The sequence below is a fragment of the Mustela nivalis genome (assembly GCF_964662115.1).
Source record: "Mustela nivalis genome assembly, chromosome: 12".
NCBI lineage: Eukaryota > Metazoa > Chordata > Mammalia > Carnivora > Mustelidae > Mustela > Mustela nivalis.
This window is the reverse complement of record NC_139031.1, coordinates 45407691-45425252: the sequence shown is the minus strand read 5'-3', so window position 1 is coordinate 45425252 and position 17562 is coordinate 45407691. Positions and strand designations below refer to the sequence as shown.

At 42.2% G+C, this 17562-nt stretch overlaps 1 protein-coding gene and 2 long non-coding RNA genes across 6 annotated transcripts in view; 1 reads left to right on the top strand and 2 right to left on the bottom strand.

The window, feature by feature from the left end:
• The window catches only part of CHN2 (chimerin 2), a 290676-nt gene extending 274023 nt beyond the window's left edge, over positions 1-16653 (top strand). The window contains exons 9-13 of the mRNA XM_082692873.1: positions 3342-3515; positions 7686-7763; positions 10106-10243; positions 11863-11968; positions 14871-16653. Of these exons, the coding sequence (XP_082548999.1) occupies positions 3342-3515; positions 7686-7763; positions 10106-10243; positions 11863-11968; positions 14871-15042 (668 nt within the window). The 3' untranslated portion in view covers positions 15043-16653. The remainder of the gene's footprint in view (positions 1-3341; positions 3516-7685; positions 7764-10105; positions 10244-11862; positions 11969-14870) is intronic.
• LOC309845209 lies at positions 9495-11724 on the bottom strand. Its single transcript, XR_014301105.1, has 2 exons — positions 10431-11724; positions 9495-9623 (listed from the first exon to the last, which is right to left on the bottom strand). It is a non-coding gene; the product is annotated as an uncharacterized lncRNA (long non-coding RNA).
• Positions 15192-17562, bottom strand: part of LOC309845206 — a 95446-nt gene continuing 93075 nt past the window's right edge. For 3 of the 4 annotated variants that reach the window (XR_014301098.1, XR_014301099.1, XR_014301100.1), the window contains one exon: positions 15192-15285. This is a non-coding gene — a long non-coding RNA (uncharacterized lncRNA). Of the gene's footprint in view, positions 15294-17562 lie in introns of all 4 variants that reach the window. The other variant, XR_014301101.1, reaches the window with a different exon arrangement.

Genomic DNA, 17562 nt, shown 5'->3' with positions numbered 1-17562 from the left:
CCCATAGTATACCGATTGGGTTTCCACCAACATCATGACTGATTTCTTCCTTGCTACTAGGGTATGATTTTTTTAAAAAAAATAATTTTTAGGAAGCATTTAAAAATAAGCTAATGATACTACATTAAGATAAGTTCCTTGGCCATACTGCCCATTTGAGTTCACAGGACTGTGGGACCTTAAATTCTTTCTCTGCTCAGAAGGGGCTACCTTAGCTTCTACAGTGTGGATACAGCAATCACCAGAGGTGGTACCAGGATGGGTCAAGTAGTGCTTGTCTATGTGATTTAAGGCCACGTGCCCCCATTACATTACAGATCCAGGAGACAAGCAGCAAACAGGCTCAGAGTCAGCCTCTCCAGGAATGTTCCAGATACCCTAATTAACACAAAAGACTTACTCACCTGGGAGTTACAACGCACCTCAAGGCTCAACCACTGTGTTAAGCGGTAGACTATCTGAATCATCCAGTGGTCATTAATTCGGGCTGTCCAGATTATACCTACCAGAAATATCTTAATTGCTAGTATTATCCCATTTGAGTAGTAAATCAGTCTAAAGTCAATATTATATGAGAACAAAAGTCTGGAGTTTGGATTAGCTGTGAATAGCAACTTCCCCGGGTAAAAAGGCTCTTGTTTTTTTCTGTTGTTGTTTTGTTTGTTTTTTAATAAAATATATTCTGAGGTCATAATGTTAATATTCTCCAGTGGCCAATTTTGACCTCCTATTTCCTCTGAGCACCAGGAAAATTGAAACTTGGTCATTAAAGGTTAAGAATAACCATCACTCCCTCTCAACTCTCGGTATTTTATATATTTTAACTATTTTTGATTTGAACTAGACCTTATTTTTAGCATATGGAATTGTAGTAGTTTGCAAATACTGAATATTTTTATATATTACAAAACATCCTAACTTTAATGAAATGCCAGTATTTAACTCTACAGAAATCCACTGTTGCTTCAGATCTTAATCTTAAATTGAAGTTTATAAGGAAATTTAAAATGCAATTATCACCTAATTTCCACTTCTGGATCTATACCCAAAGAACTGAAAGCAAGCACTCAAACAGATATTTGTACACCTGTGTTTATAACAGCATTATTCACAATACCAAAAGGTAGAAGCCATCAGAGTGTCCATCAACGGATAAACAAAATGTAGTATATCAATACAATGGGATATCACCCAGCCTTAAAGAGGAAGGAAATCCTGTCATATCCTGTAATGTTAATGAACCTTACGGACATCATGCTAAGTGAAATAAGCCAGTCACAAAAGGACATATGCTAATGATTCCACTTACATGAGGTATCTACAGTAGTCAAATGCATAGAAATAGAAAGTAGAATGTGGTTGTGAGGGTCTTGGGAGTTATTGTTTAATAGGTAGATTTTCAGTTTGGGGAGGGTAAGGTTCTGGAGATGAATGGTGGTCACAGTTGCACACAACATGAAGGCACTTAATGCCTCTGATACTTAATGCCACTGTGTACACTTAGAAACAGTAAAAATGGTAAATTTTGTGTTATGTATATTTGATCACAACTTTAAAAAATAGTTTTAAAGGAAGTTTATAAGAATGTAGTAAAGCTTACTAATGAAATAACAGAATAGCTGGCCGGGTGCCCTTGTATTTTCTCACATATTTGCTGTTTCTTTTATTTTACTCGCATGTAGCTTTCACCACACTTGAGTTTAGAGAGACGAATTTAGCTGATCCTTATGATAATCCCAGGAGTAGATCCTGTTATCATCATCTTACAAAGGAGGATCCAAGGAAGAAAACAAATCCGTTCTCTTTGGTTCAGTTGGCCCAAATTCACAACTACAAATTGATCTATCAAAATACTATTGAAGTTTACTTGAGCTTTGTTGAATTTCTCATGTTGATAAAGCTAAGATGATTTGGAACTGGTTTTTTTTTCCTTTGGAAGGAGGGTAGACAGAACTCAGTCTAAAAATTACATGAAAATGATGTAATGATTCAATTATCATATGGTTTCACTTATTTGTGGAGCATAAGGAATAACACGGAGGACATGGGGAGATGGAGAGGAGAAGGGAGTTGAGGGAAATTGGAGGGGGAGATGAACCATGAGAGACTGTGGACTCTGGAAAAACAATCTGAGGGTTTTGAAGGGGCAGGGGGGTGGGAGGTTGAGTGAGCCTGGTGGTGGGTATTATGGAGGGCACGGATTGCGTGGAGCACTGTGTGTGGTACATAGATGATGAATTCTGGTACACTGAAAAGAAATTTTTAAAAAATTAATTTTTAAAAAATGATGTAATGATTTTTAAAAATCATTTTTGATGATTTTATAAAAGTTTAGATTTTCTCAAATCATTGGTGTGTTTAAGTGCTTTTTTCTAAATAGGTAATTATGATATTATATGTGTACCATATATATATATAAACACATATATATATATAATATATAAACATATAAACTTGTTTTTATTAGCACATTCTTTGAACAACTTCAGCATTATATTTTTATTTTCCAGAATCTAGACTGTCTTGTTATTGTTAGAGAAATTCAATGTCAGTGAATACCAACCACTAACAAGGCTTTTAATGTGTTCATTGAACTTAAAAGTACCTTTTTAGCTTTGGATCTTGATATGAGCTTTATAAATAATTACTGTAATCATCACATTACATGGCATTGTTCTAAATTATAAACTCTCAGGTACTCCAGTATCTAGTAAGACATTATTTCCACTCACGGGTGTCAAAGTAATGCAAGTAGAAAGAGAAATTGTCCACCCAAACTGCCCAACAAGGGGAAGGTACTGGAAGCCATGGGCAGCTCTTCAGGAAAAGGGAAGAAGATACCAATGGTCACGGGTCCCTCAGATCAAAGATTAAAGATTCCTACAGAGAGAGTAATCATGTCTTCCACTAAAGGAGAATCCATGGCCTTAGAAAAACAACCTAGCAAAAGTCCTAAGTACCCTTTATTAGCCAAGACTAGCTCTGGGATTCTAAACCCAGACATCCACATGTGGACCCAAAGTTTCCAAGTCCCAAAAGAGAGGGGGGAAACCCCTACAAACAACATAGCTAAGCACCAAAACTATCTCAGTGAAATGCTCTATTCTTATGGTCCAGCAACAAAAAAGGCTAAATGAGAAAAAATGGAATTATTTAAGCTTTGTGAGTAAAGATGGATTCATACTCATACTTGTTAAGAGTATTACCTCTAAATGGGATAGATGTTCCAGAAAGATACAGCAAACCCTTGGGTGTTTCCACTTTTACTTTTGGTAACATATAATTTGGGTCGAGCTTTGACAAAAGGGCTGGTGAGGCTAACGTGGCTTCTTTGTTTACAGACTGTGGACTGAACGTACACAAACAGTGTTCCAAGCACGTTCCCAATGACTGTCAGCCAGATCTCAAGAGGATCAAAAAGGTGTACTGCTGTGACCTCACAACACTTGTAAAGGCTCACAACACTCAGAGACCCATGGTGGTAGACATATGCATACGGGAGATTGAAGCAAGAGGTTTGGAAAAGACTCCTTATTTTAGTGACTTTGTTTTTATTGTTTGTTTTTACTATTGTCAAGGAAACTTTCTTACAATTGTAAAATTGACTCTCTCTCCACTATTGATGTTGGGGAAACATTCTGACCCAGCACAAACACACACACACACACACACACACACACACACACACAAAATCCAGCCAACTACATCAGGTACTGTTGTGTACCTAAACCTTGCATATATGCAGCCAACACAAGTTTGTTAAGAATTTATTACCTGCTACACATTGAGGATACAAAAGTCACAGTTCTTACCTTCCAGAAATGCAGAATCAGAGGTGATAAGTAAAATAAATAAATGTTATGGGTGTGTATATTCAAAACATGATGGAGTCACAGAGGAAGACATTTCAATGTGCTTCAAGGACAATTCAGGAAACATTTATGGCAGAGATGAGGTTTGAATTGAGTCTTAAAAAGTGATCCTATTATATAAGATAAAGAAACTGTTGATCAACACATACATTTTCTACCATAGAGAAATTCACTGCTAGGATTGGTTCTGTTTCTTTCAAAGAGAGTTAAGAGATTAGAAAGATCTGTGCAATGAAAAATCAAGAAGGCACAGAAGAGGGGCGCCTGAGTGGCTCAGTCACTTAATTTTAAGAGTAAGCATCAGATTCTTGATTTCAGCTCAAGTTGTGATCTTGGGAATGTGGGATCAAGCCCTGCACCGGGCTTCACTCAGTAGGAGGTCTACTTGAGATTCTCTCTCCCTCTCCTCCTCCCCACCACATGCTTTCTCTCTCACACACAAGTAAATAACTAAATAAATCTTTTTTTTAAATTTTTTATTTTTTATAAACATATTTTTATCCCCAGGGGTACAGGTCTGTGAATCGCCAGGTAATAAATCTTTTTTAAAAAGATTTATTTATTCACTTGAGAGAGGGAGGGAGCAAGCAAGCAGGGAGAGGCAGAGGGAGAGAGAGAATCCTGAAGCCGATTCCATGCCAAGCATGGAATTCTGTGCCTGATGCAGAGCTCCCTCCCAGGAGCCCGAGACCATGACAGGCAAAATAAGAGTTGGCAGTGCAACCAACTGAGCCACCTAGGAGCCCCAATAAATAAATTTTTTTTTAAGTTAGAAAATACAAGAGATTAAATATTGAACTAAGTTCTCTTGGCTCAAAAACTCTATGACTGACCTTTTATTTCGTTCAAAAATATTAAAGCATTCATTAAAGAAAGTCTACAAACTTCTCAAAAAAAAAAAAAAAGTAGTAGTAGCCGCAGAAAAATAGAAACATTTCAATAAGAAGGCTCTTCCTAGTATTCTTGAGTCCTCTTTCTTTGCTGTGTGCTTTGTCTGGCTGCCCTTCAGTATCAAAATGTTCAGTGATGTGTTGGATTGAGTCTGGTTGGGAAGAAGTTGGATGGCTGGATAGAACTTTGATAACTGGACCATGTAAAGCCCAGAGGCTTTAACCATTTTTGCTGTGTAGGTGTTCTGCTCTAGTCAGTGTCCATTATTGTGTCCAAACTGGTGTAAATTATTCCACAGATATTTATACACTGGCTAACTATTCCATTCTTTCCAAAACAAAACAAAAGAGGGCATTATAAGCTCATGACTCCAAGCCTATTAGAGATAGGAAACCATTCCCTCTTCCGTGCAGGATGAAAACTAGAGCTCTTCTGTTTCCTTAAGACTTGCTAATTTCATCTCAAACTGTAAGTGCCAGCTGCCTTTTGATTCCTGGGCCTGTCGGAGTTTAGTGGCTGCTTTGGGATCTGGGGAAGGTATTGCTGCAGGGGCTGAGCTGGGTAAGAGTTGAGAAGCGGTGCCCTGACTCTGGGTGAGGAGCTGGGAAAACTATCCCTGAGTCCTACTGCTTAGAGGGCTCTGCAATTTGGGGTCAGATCATCAGTCCCTCTAGAGCCTCCACTCAGGACCTCAGCCTCCCTGGAGAAGCTGGGACCGTCCCATGCTGATCCTCATCAGATGCGACTGAAAACTCTGGCGAAGTTACCCACCGTGTCCAGGGGAAGCACAGCACGAAGCTCGCCAAGCACAAGAGCTAGAAGAGCCCAGAGCAGGAATGTGTTCCGGGGGACTCAGAGCAAAGGGACTGGAGCAGCAGGCCTCAGCATCCTGCACATGGGAGCAAAATCAGAGAATGGGCTGGAAGAAATTCACATGACTCCCGTCCCCAGCTTCATTGCCGCTTCTGCCAAAGTCTTACCTCATCTTTATCCCTGGCAAATCCCTTACTGTTCTGCAAAGGCTCTTTCATGGCCATTTGTTTCTGCATGGTGTGGCAGAATGAAAAGATCACGGACTTGGAGTGAGACTCCCAGCCTGGTCTCACACTCGCTGTGGCGTGACCTCGGCCAAGTTACCTGCTCCATTTGAATATGTTTCCTCACCCATAAAGTGAGTGGAATCAGTCATAAGGTGGCTGCGAGGGTTAAGAAGAGCTGATCCATATAAACAGCCTCGCACGGGGCCCAATATACAGGACTCTCGGCCTATGTTATTCCTTCTGCCTTTTCTTGGAATTACCACCTATCCTAACTCCACCTCTGAATGTGTCCGTCTGCCAGCTTCATTGCTGGCACAGAGACCCCCAAACAATAGTGTCTCCAACAAGATAGAAATCTCTCTCCAGTACCGGTCCGGGCTCTGGGAGCAGTCTAGGGCGAGGTGAGCAGCTCCCCAAGGGCAGGAACCCAGGCCTGCAGCTTGTTGCTCCGCCATCCTCGAGAGCTGCCTTCATCTGCATGCTCCCAAAGGGTCATCGCCATCCCCTCTGCATTCCAACCAAGGGCAGAAGGGCGTGCTTTTCCTCTTCAAGTCTACAACCCCAGTGCCACGCACATTAATTCTGCTCTCTTTACGTTCGCCAGAATGGACTGGCCACAGCCATGGATGTTGCTCAGCAAATCGGAGGTTCCACTGCAGCTGAGGAAGGGGAGAGCTGATTTTTCAAGGAGAGCTGGAAGCCTCTGCTGCTCTGGCAAACTCTAGCCCATCCTTCATGACTCCCTTCAAAGATCACTGTTCCAGAAAATCTTTCTCATGGACCCTTCCACAAACAGACAGGATTAGTGTTCACCACACTGTGCTCCTGCGTGCCTTGCCTGTGTTGTGTGCAGGTCATGCCCATAGTGAGGCAGGACCTCTATGGCAGGACCACTATGGCAGGTTCACGTGGACCGCCAACTAGAAGACGATGACACCCGGTCTCCTCTGGTGAGCTGGGCCAGTGGATCAATGTTGGCAGCCTGGACAACTGTACTGAGATGAGTTCTGAGACTGAGTGCGGCTCAGTGGGAGACAAAGCCGAGATCTGTGAAGGTCACTGTCCCAGGAGGAAGAGCGGCAGGATTTATGCAGGCCAGTTGTACAAGCTCTCTGTGCACACGTTCTTACCATAACTGAAGTTTGATAGCAGCTTGTTTCGGACTTGGAACGTCTACAGTCTGACCCTTTATCCCTTCTGATGCGTTTCAGACCTGAACCGGCCGTAGGACATCTTAACAAATCAATAAGATCTATTTGAGCAGAAACCACAACCTCTTCTTAGCCCAGATATACAGGGATCGAATTCCCAGAATCATCACTAAATTTTTATTTTCCCCTCTTTATGATATTTCAAGGTATAATAATTAAATCAGTCATATTTAAACATTGAACATATTATCCTATTTATGACTAAACAGAAAAGGCTATAAAATTTAGATCATTTCAATAAAATCAGGATAATATGCAAGCATCCATGTGCGTGTGTGTTCCTAGCACCGTGCTGCACACAGTGTGACACGTGGGCTAAGAGGATGCTGAGAAAGAGCCAGGTTGCTGCCTGAAGCAGTAAAATCTCATCCAGCTGTCTGACAAACAAGGAAGCAGGAGACCGTGGTCAATGAGAATCTTAAACGGGCTCACTGTGCAAAGCTGGGCAGGAAGACGACCAGATCCCTGAGGTCTCCATTGCAGCACAAGCAAATGAAGACAGACGTGCCTGGAAACGGAGATGGACAAGCCCGGCTTCTGACGTGAGCGTGTGTAATATACAAGAGTACTGACTCTATTTGTTCGTTTCCTGATAGCTCACAATGTAAATATGAAACTAGAGTCCCTTGTAGATGTTTCAGAAAGCTAAAGTCTGTCTCTTTTTTCAACAGGATTGAAGTCAGAAGGCCTTTACAGAGTCTCCGGGTTCACTGAACACATCGAAGATGTCAAAATGGCCTTTGACAGAGGTGGGCTTGTGCTCTTTCGAAGGTCAGAGGACCTGTCCTTAGTGTGCTTTCTCTTGGAACCAGACATTATTCATAGTGGGAATGGGTTTTAGAGCTGTTCCTCAGGAAGCCAAGGAATGATGGTTTACAAATCACATAGCCCTCTGCCTTTCTGGGGAAGGTGTTCCCTTAAAAGTTATGGGTAAGTGACCACAAGGGGAAGTGAGTTTAAAATACTTCTTGAATGGTGAATGGGAAGCCAGCCTTTGGTACCATCATGATTCTTGATTTGGTTGCCCAACATTTATGGTTGGTCCACATGGTCCCAGAGTGTCCTTCTGTACCCCTACCTAAGGATCTCAGTGCCTCCTTTCCTTCCCCCAAAACTCCAAAGATAGGATGGGGGTATGTCCAGCACTGAAACAGGGGACACCAGTGGAAGTTTAGAAGGTGACACCTTTTGTTATTTACAACTGTGACAAACGCTCCGTAGGCCATACTATCTCTTAGGTCAAAGAACTTGAGAGCTCATTAAAAGTACAGATTGCCAAGACCCACCCTGGGGACTAATTCAGAAAGTTAAGTGAGCCCAAGAATCTGTATGTCTTTATTAATTTTTATTCAATTCATTTAAACAAAAAACAGTTCATCCATGTTTCCCACCCCTCCCTGCTTTTCTCCTGCAACCACCAACCTGTTCTTTCTATCTGTGAGCTTGGTTTTATTGTTTTGTTTTAGATTCCATGTATAAAAGAGATCATACGGTATTTGTCTTTTGCTGCCCTAGACTTATTTCATTTAGCATAATTCCATCAAGGTCCCTCCATGTTGCCACAAATGGCAAGATTTCACTCCTTTTTATGGCTGAATAATATTCCATTATATGTATTTATATACTGCATCTCCTCTATGTTCATCCATCAGTGAACATTTAGGTTGTTTCCATGTCTTGGCTTTTGTGACTAATGCTGCAGTGAACATGGGGATTTACATATCTTTCCAAGTTAGTATTTCTTTCTAGTATTTCTATTGAATGGTCCAAATAATGGTAGTAAATCCTGTCAAGTGTTGGAACCCCTAGCCTACTAGATAGAACCTTCACTCTGGAGAACACTAGACAAGGTCTGGGATGATCTGGTCACCCTGTCTTTTCAGGCTCATGGTCTGTTCCTTGGCCCTGACCTTAGCACAGCTGCTTTGTGCCTCAGCTATACTCAAATACACCTTCCCTGTTTTCATGAACACCTTCCCTTGGCTCACATTCTTCTAAAATTCATATCTACCTGGAAAACACTTACCTATTAGTGTCCACTGAAGTCTTTCCTCTGTCATTCATCCTCAAGCCGACCTAAGAGCCCCATTGTCCTTTCCTGTGTCCACTCCCCCTACCATGTTTTCATGTTTCCAGCCTAGCAAGCTTCCCATTTCCTTAGAACTATGGAGTTGCCTGCCTGACTCCCAGAATGACTAGGGCTCTTTGAAGGGAGAATGTCTTTTCTTCTTTGACTTACCAGTGCTTAACAGTGCCTGCCACAGGGTAGAGTCTCAATAGATATTTGTCGAATATGTAAATAATGGGATGGGGTGACCCATCTGCCATGCTCACTGCTTTCTGGATGCCAGGCTTTTATCCTCAGCACCAAATCTGCTGAGACATTTGTGCTTTCCTTCAATTCTCCATGTAAAAGAAACTGCTAATCATCTCGATATGATTGAAACTTTCTTATCCAAAAAATGTATAGTCTGCGACAGTTAAATTGGACTGATTTTTACTAATGGTAAAACAAAAAGTCAAAAATGTCTTCAGAATGATTGCAAACATGATTAGAATAGATCATTATCCATACATGAGGGAAGATTGGAGTTTCCCAGATTAAAGTCCTAGGGACAGAAGAGAGAGAACCAAGATAAGAGAAATGTCAGTGAGCCTGTGACAGACAATAGAAACTGAAGACCTTCAGCAATTATGTGTGTGTGATGTTCAAATTCGAAGAATGCTGGTGCGGCTATTTAAAGCTTAATTTTTTTTATTATTATTTCAGATGAGATGATTATTCTCTTATGAATGTTTGTGTCTAGAATATGAATCACTATGCTAAGTTTTATCCTAGCAAATTACCAGAGGCTGGGCCCAAATAACTATAATAAGTCAATTTCACTACCTTTTTGGCTACACTTACCCTCAGACCCCAAAATCCCTCTCTCCAAACCTGTTTTTGTTACTTCCTGCACATTGGTGTTATTGCAAGAGTAGTCAGCTGGGACTAGTATGGGCACATTGCAGGCACTATTGGATTTTTGTTTTTTCTTTAACTTGACAAAATAGATCCTAATTGGGAATTGGATCATTGATTGTTTTTCAGATGGTGAAAAGGCAGATATATCTGCCAACATCTATCCAGACATAAACATCATCACTGGAGCCCTTAAACTTTACTTCAGAGACCTACCCATTCCTGTTATCACCTATGACACCTATCCCAAATTTATCGAAGCAGCGAGTAAGTATTGAGAACTAACCTTTTATTTGTACCAAAGTGCAAAGTAGAATGCTTTTAACTTCAAGAAAATTAAAACTCAGGACTGTTTATTCCATGAGCACTCGCTTTGCCAAGTGAGGGCACAATGGTACAGTTACTAGAAAACCAGGCCTAGTTCACCAGCTGAGTTGAACAAGTCCCAAGCTACCTCCACGCGGCTGAAGCTTGGCGCCAGGCAGTTCCCTCTCCATTTCGTCTCTTCTCTGCTGGAACCGGCCCAGCTGGGGCTACTCTGTTATATATCAAAAACAAAAATGAGTCTGGTGTAAACAAGCAGATTTTCTCCAATGAGGACTATATAGATTAGCTACTTTCATCCATTAAGCACACTCTCATTGCTAATCGATTGAAGTTAGACCCCAAGCTTTGCTCACTGATGTTCACAACTGATAATACCATGGCACGTGCTATACCAGGACCACTCCATAATGTTCTCCATCTACTCATCTACCTGATGAGGCGGCTTATGAGTAGGAAAGCTAGCGTCTGAGAGCTGAGCACTCAGGGCCAGGAACCGAACATCATCATCATTGGTCTTCCTTCAGCCCATGGTTGTTCATTAGTGTTTGGTACTTGGGTTGACTGGTGTCAGGAGAGAGGACCATATTAGGGTGGGAGATAGGGGGCAGGGAGTGGGAAGCGGTGCTGCACTTTGCCCAGGAACATAGGAAGGAAGGGCAGAGTAGATGCTGGAATGCATGACATAGCAAACAAGCACCCTTTAAAGATCTTTTTCATAAGAAATTCCTCAAAGGTAAGTATAATAATAAGATGCCCAATGGGGACAAATGTGGGCAGGCTGGGATTAGTGCAAGATGCACTTTCCTGATGAGCCATGGCCCCTCTTCCTGGTAAGAGCCTTCTCTCCTGGGTCCTGGTGGTCCTGGGTGAAGAAGGTTCTGGCAGCCCAGCACCCTTTGCCCCAGCAGAAATGGAGGGGGAGTGTTCCTTGAATGACTGCTAATACCAATCAGAGCCCTAAAAAGCAAAAGCATGCATGTTTCCTCTGGTTGTGAACATGCCTAGTATTTGCTTCCTAACCCAGACTGTACAGCACAGTTAAACATGCCAACACTTTGATGAACGGCGCCATCAATGCAAGCTGCACCGGTGGGCCAGCCCCCTTGTGTCATAAAGTGCATTCAGTCATGGGAGCCTTGCAGGAAAAGGCTGTCAGACAGCTGTAGGAGAACCCTACAAAGTATGGTCCAGTTTAAATTAAAGCTCATGATATTGAGATTTCAAGCAAGTCCAGCATTCAGAAGATGAGCAAAGCCATCTGTGCCACCTGCAAACATCTCCAGGACTATAGATTCCTGGGGGGCAAGGACCAGGCCCAGCTTCCTTTCACCCACCCACTGGGTGTTCAACACATGTGTGGTTCCCAACCTCCAACCCTTACTGGAATCAGACAAGATACAAATGCTTTGATATAATTTAAGTGAAATGTTACCTGAAATTGCGTGAACTCACTAGACTTCCCTTCCACCTGTCACCAGAACAAACCAAACTTCTTTTTACTTCTCTGAAAACTTTGATGTTCTAGCACTGCACTAACTGCTTCTGTGGGCTCTTCCCAGAAATCTCCAATGCGGATGAGAGGTTGGAAGCCGTCCATGACGTGCTGATGCTGCTGCCGCCGGCCCACTATGAAACCCTCCGATATCTGATGATCCATCTCAAGAAGTAAGCCAACAGCTCCTTGACACATCCTCTGTAAACCCTGTCTGCCTTGGACAGTGAATGCCTTAGGAGGAGCTCCCAGCCTTCCTCCCTCACCCACTGAGGGGACAGGCTCTTCTGTAAAATGAACTCTGCTGCCTTTGCTAGGCCAGCCCCATTTGTAACTGCTCCGTGTTTGGAGGGGAACCCCCCACTTTACGGGCTTATCTCTGTGAGGTGGGTATGTTTAAGGGCCTCGGGTTACAGAGGAGATTGCTGATGTTTAAAGGAGGTAAAATACCTGCTCTGAAGAGGTAAGCTGGAGCCAGGCTTGATATCCAGGCAGTCTGGTCAAGAGCCCATGCTCAGCCTTCACCATTGGTCCACACTCCGTCCAGGTCAGCATATGCTTCCTACACAAGCCCTGTACTCCCGTGTTCTGTTCTTCCTCCTTCTGCTCATTCTAGTTCCAGACTCCTGAACCTACCTTGCGTCTGGGCAGGCACATTCCCGTCCTGATCCCTTGGTTTTCTGGATGGATTGGTGACCTATCACCAACTAACAAATTGCCACCCCCCCCCCCGATTGGAGGCTTTAAAAATGCAGATTATCTCACAGTCTCTGTGATCAGGAACCCAGGTGTGGCTTATCTGGCTGCCTTTGGGTCAAGGCCTCCACTGAGGCTGTGTGGAGGTGATGGCCAGGCTGTCATCTCTTCTAAAGGCTCAACTAGGGGAGCATGAGCTTCCAAGCTCACACATGAACTGAATTCAATTCCTTGGAGGCTGCATGACCGGAGGCCTCATTCTCTTGCCGACTGTTTGCTGGAAGCCACCCACAGTTCCCTGCCATGTGGATCTCCCCTTGGGCGGCTCACAAAATGGCAGCTGGCATCCTTCAGAACAAGTAGGCAAGAGCATCTAAGACAAAATCTACACTCTTTCTGCAACCTAACCTCAGGAGCGACATCCAGTTGCTTTCGCTATCTTCTGTCTGTTAGAAGTAAGTCCCTAGGTCCGGCCCATCCCTTAGGGGAAGGGATCACATAGGAGTATGACTTACAGGAAGCAGGGATCACGGTGAGGCATCTCAGAGGGTACCAACCAGAGAGAGCTCCACTCCGGGCTGTGTGACAGCACACGAGATGGGTGGAGATGTTTGGAGATTTGAAGGACACTGGAGCCTCTGGTTCCAGACTCATTGACCCAGCTGTGGATCTCTTTCCTTCACTGTACATGTATAATGAGATCAGTGAGTTGGTCTTTGAGATGTTGGAGGGATCAGAGCCTTTCTGTGGGCCTTCTTCTGTGTTTCAGAAAGACACACAGCAGTAGCCCACTCTTAGATGAAATGAACCAAAAATTGTCTGCACTGATTAATTTACAGACCCATTCAAAAGTGAAAGGAAGCAAGTTGAGAATACTGTATAAACTCTCGGTTTTGTTTTGTTTTTTTAAATCTTATAAAACATATATTGTTGCTCATATTCACAGTGATCAGAGATATAACATTGAGCTCAGAAGGTTTTCATTTTGATTACTCTATTGAATTTAAGAGTTTGAACAATTTTTGGATAAGTAATAGACTATGAATGCCAGCCTGGCTTTTAGCTAGCCATAATTTCTTTAGAGAGAAATTAGTTCTAATTGTTATAGTTTGGAAGGCAAAGTATAATTTTTAGGAAAAATGCTGATATGTCCCAGTTGAATCTTTAATGCCAATAATTTAGTATTTTTCTGATGGAGGGTTTGCTAACTGTCTTGTTTGGCCAGGCATGGTGCCTGACTTAATGAGGAGATGGGAGCAAGCTGACAGTGGAGAGTAGTCCTCTTTCCTGTCTCCTAAGCTCTGCAACATGAAAATAAGGCAAGCTCATGGCCTTCCTAAAAAAATACTAAGTGGCCAATTTAATTAGCTCCAAGAGAATAGAAACAAAAGGATGGCCTTCTATGCGGAACCTAAACAGGTTTTAATCCTATTGTCTTTTAGTTCTACTACGAACATCCAAAAAACCTCAATTCCTGAAAACAAGAATCTAGGAGACTGTAATTTTATCCCACTAGGAAGGTACGAAGCCAACTCTGGAATTGGACTTTTATTCTTGAAGGCTTTGCTGTTCTCATCTGGATGTTGAAATGATGCTTTTCAATTCCAACAATAATTACTGCTCCAGACCTCATCCTGTGGGAACTAGAAATAATGTCCAACTGCTTTCCTGTCTGGCCACATTCCAGCCATTCCCCTGTCCCGTGATAGCGGTCTGGCTATTCCTACGCTCATGGCAGCCCCATCCTGCAGTGACCTTCCTCCGCTGACATGAGCCCTGCCAGCAGACCGGAGATCTGCCATCAGCGTCCCTGCTTGGGAGCATACAGACCAGCAGGAAGCAACTACAGGAAAGAAAAGACTTCCATACAAGCCTAGCCTGAAATGTGTATGAACTGTGGGCCAGCTAGGAATCGGCTGCCCCTTTCAACCAGTACCCTCTAATCACATGTCCACATTTATTAAGAAGGACTGATTTTCTTACCAGATTCACTAAGTCATTTACTTCCACTGGCTGAAGGCAATGTCAGCAATCTTAAAAAAAAAAAAAAATCAGAACGTTACCTTTTTATAAAAGATTTATTTATCTGAGAAAGAGAAAGCATGGGAGAGCATGCTTAGACTCCATGCTGAGTGCTGAGCCCGAAGTGGGGCTCGGTCCTGAGCAGAGCCAAAATTGAGTCAGATGTTTAACCAACTAAGCCAACCAGACAACCCCCCAAAATTACCTTTTTTAAAAATACTTTTCTAGAATTCTGATTTTCAATCGTCTTTTATAACTTCCCAAACCAGAGAAATTTGGGGGAGCATACATGTATTTAACCAGTATATAAATTCATCCAGAATCTGTAACAGCTCTGTGGATGTGTCTGTTTTGCAGGGTGACACTGAATGAAAAGGACAATCTCATGAATGCTGAAAATCTGGGGATCGTGTTTGGACCCACGCTGATGAGGTCCCCCGAGGACAGCACCCTCACCACCCTCCATGACATGCGGTACCAAAAGCTGATTGTGCAGATTTTAATAGAAAATGAAGATGTTTTGTTTTAATCCCCATCAGGGAAATGAGACGAATGGCCCCAGCCCCATCTTGCTGATAAGGCTAAAAAGGAATAAAAACACTTCTTACCCTTGATTTGTTTTTCAAGCAAGTGACGGAATTTCCTGGACCACAGTGGACTGTCAAGTCGGCTTCTGTGTCTCATAGACACTCGCCGCCTCCATGTGAGAACAGCAGGGGTGAGAGTGAACAAAGGCCCTGTCGTGGGTCTTTGCTGTGCCTCCTACAGATGTCTGTTTTGCTGGAAGAGTGATTAATAAATCTTTAACTTATTTAAAAAAAAAAAAAAGGTAGCTCTTTAAGCTTCAGTCTTATCAGTAATAAAAGGGAATTTAATTCATAGAGGTACTTGATACAGTTATACATTTTCCACTTACAAAAAGACAATTCTATGTTAAATGTTAAATGAAACTTATATTGTAAAATGTATTTTTATTTTAGCTGCAAGAATGTTACTTTATTTCAGCAAATAGAACTCAATGCAGTGCATTGATTATGACCCTGTGCACCTTGTCCTGCTTCTTGCTGTGATCCCTGAAAAAGTTTACCGTGAATGCAGTATTATCTTGACATACCTCTGTCCTTATCAGTGCTTTGCAATGGAAGTTCACCGGCCACCTGTGTCCCTGCTTTTGATAGGTTTTGCTGTTAAGCACTGGCATCTTTGTAGTCGTACAGTATATGTTTTTAGCAGTTGTAGGACGGTCTGAAACATCCACAGATTTTCTTTCCATGAGAATTTCGTGAAATCCCAAAGTATGTTTTGGCATTGGTCAGAGTCTTTCCTCCCTGTTATGTGTGTATATCCTAGAACATGCAGAATGTGGTCACTTTACATGAAATGACGTGAGAATGAATACTGGTTGAATCTGGGCCACGTAAAAAGTTAGCACTTTCCCTATGTCCTTTTCAGGCCAGTCCTTGGGACTAACCAATTAATGGCAAGTTGTGCTGATTTTTTCCCCATTTTTTTTTATAAACAAGCTTATTTTTAAAAGTAAGAATGAATAAGTTTGATTTTTACAAATATTTGTTGCTCGATAAAAGTAGCTCTGTAGGGATAATTTAATATGATTTGATCACAATAGTTTCATCTTCATTATAAATTTAGCTTAGCATGAGCTTTTTCACAGCAAGATCTCTATATTTGGTAATATAGGTAAAATATTTAAAGCATCAAAAACTGTAAATTTAAAAAAAATTTTTCTTTGAAATCCAACTACAATGTCTTTTCCTCTGATTGTCTGAGATGATCCATGTACTTACTGGCTAGTCTTGTTTTGGAGTGACCAGAAGAGAATCACTGTGTGGTGAGTGAGCTAAAAGGAGGAGGGCAGTGCAATCGTCCTGGACAGTGCCACGGGCTATGCGGACGGACTCCGTTGGCACACGGGGGGATCAGAATGGTTCTACTGGGTCCCTGCTATTATTGTCCCTCCCAAGTGTACAGATTTGTTGGTTGTAGCTTATGTACTTCTTGATACTGTCAAAAAATTATCTGAAAATGGTTTTATTTTGTGAAGTGAATAATACTTTGTAATTTATGATAGTGTAAATGGAAGGAAAAGCATTAAATGTATTAAATTCTTCTGTCTATCATATCTTGGAGCGTGCAAAGAAAACTGCTGTTGGGGAGAGTATTTAAAACATTGTTCCCACATGGGTTTTGGCAGTAGAGTTTCTATCATCACCAAAACATCACGAGGAAACAAACATCCCACAGAGTCCCCCCCCCCCCACCTTGCTGCCCAATCCTCCTCCAGCTTCCCTCTGGAGAGACTGCTTGAATTAGGATTCTAATGCTCCCCGTTCACTAAGTCCTGCTGCATTTATGCTTTTTTCATTAAGAGACGCAGTGTTTAGAGCAAATCCCTCTAGGTCATTGGCAGCAGAGGAGAACAAGAGTTTTATAGCCAGAAAGACTTGAGTTCAAATCCCAGATCCCGCGGTGGTTAGCGCAGATGACCATGGGAAAGAGTTTGCTCATCTGAAAAACTGGGGAAAATATTCTGGTTGTAACATCTTAGATGAAGTGTTAATCTAAAGTAATTAGTAATAGTTATTTCTTATTAAGAGTGATAACAGGGGAAAATATATAACGGGGGTAGGGAAGGCAGAAGCATGAGAAGAGAAGGGCTTGTCCCAGGTTAAATCCAAGTTCAAGTAATAAAAAGGGATATTATAACAGGGTTCTAGAATACATAACGAGGGTCACCTGACTCCTTTTCTCGAATGTGATTACAACACCTGATCCCTTCTCCCTTGCTTTAGTCTGAAACCTGCTCACCCAGGTCTATCTCCCCTACCATCTGGCAGCCTGACATGGCTCCTCTTACCTGGGTTGAAATTCCTACCATTGGAATAACAGTAGTAGTCAAGACCTGAAAGGAGGCAGCATTGTTTCCAGAAACGCACTGTTAAATTGTCTCCAAGCGGGTTGTGGGAGGCCCACAGGAGCAGAGTGGGTGGGAGAAGACAGTCCTAAGGAAAGGAGGAAAAGACTTTTCTTT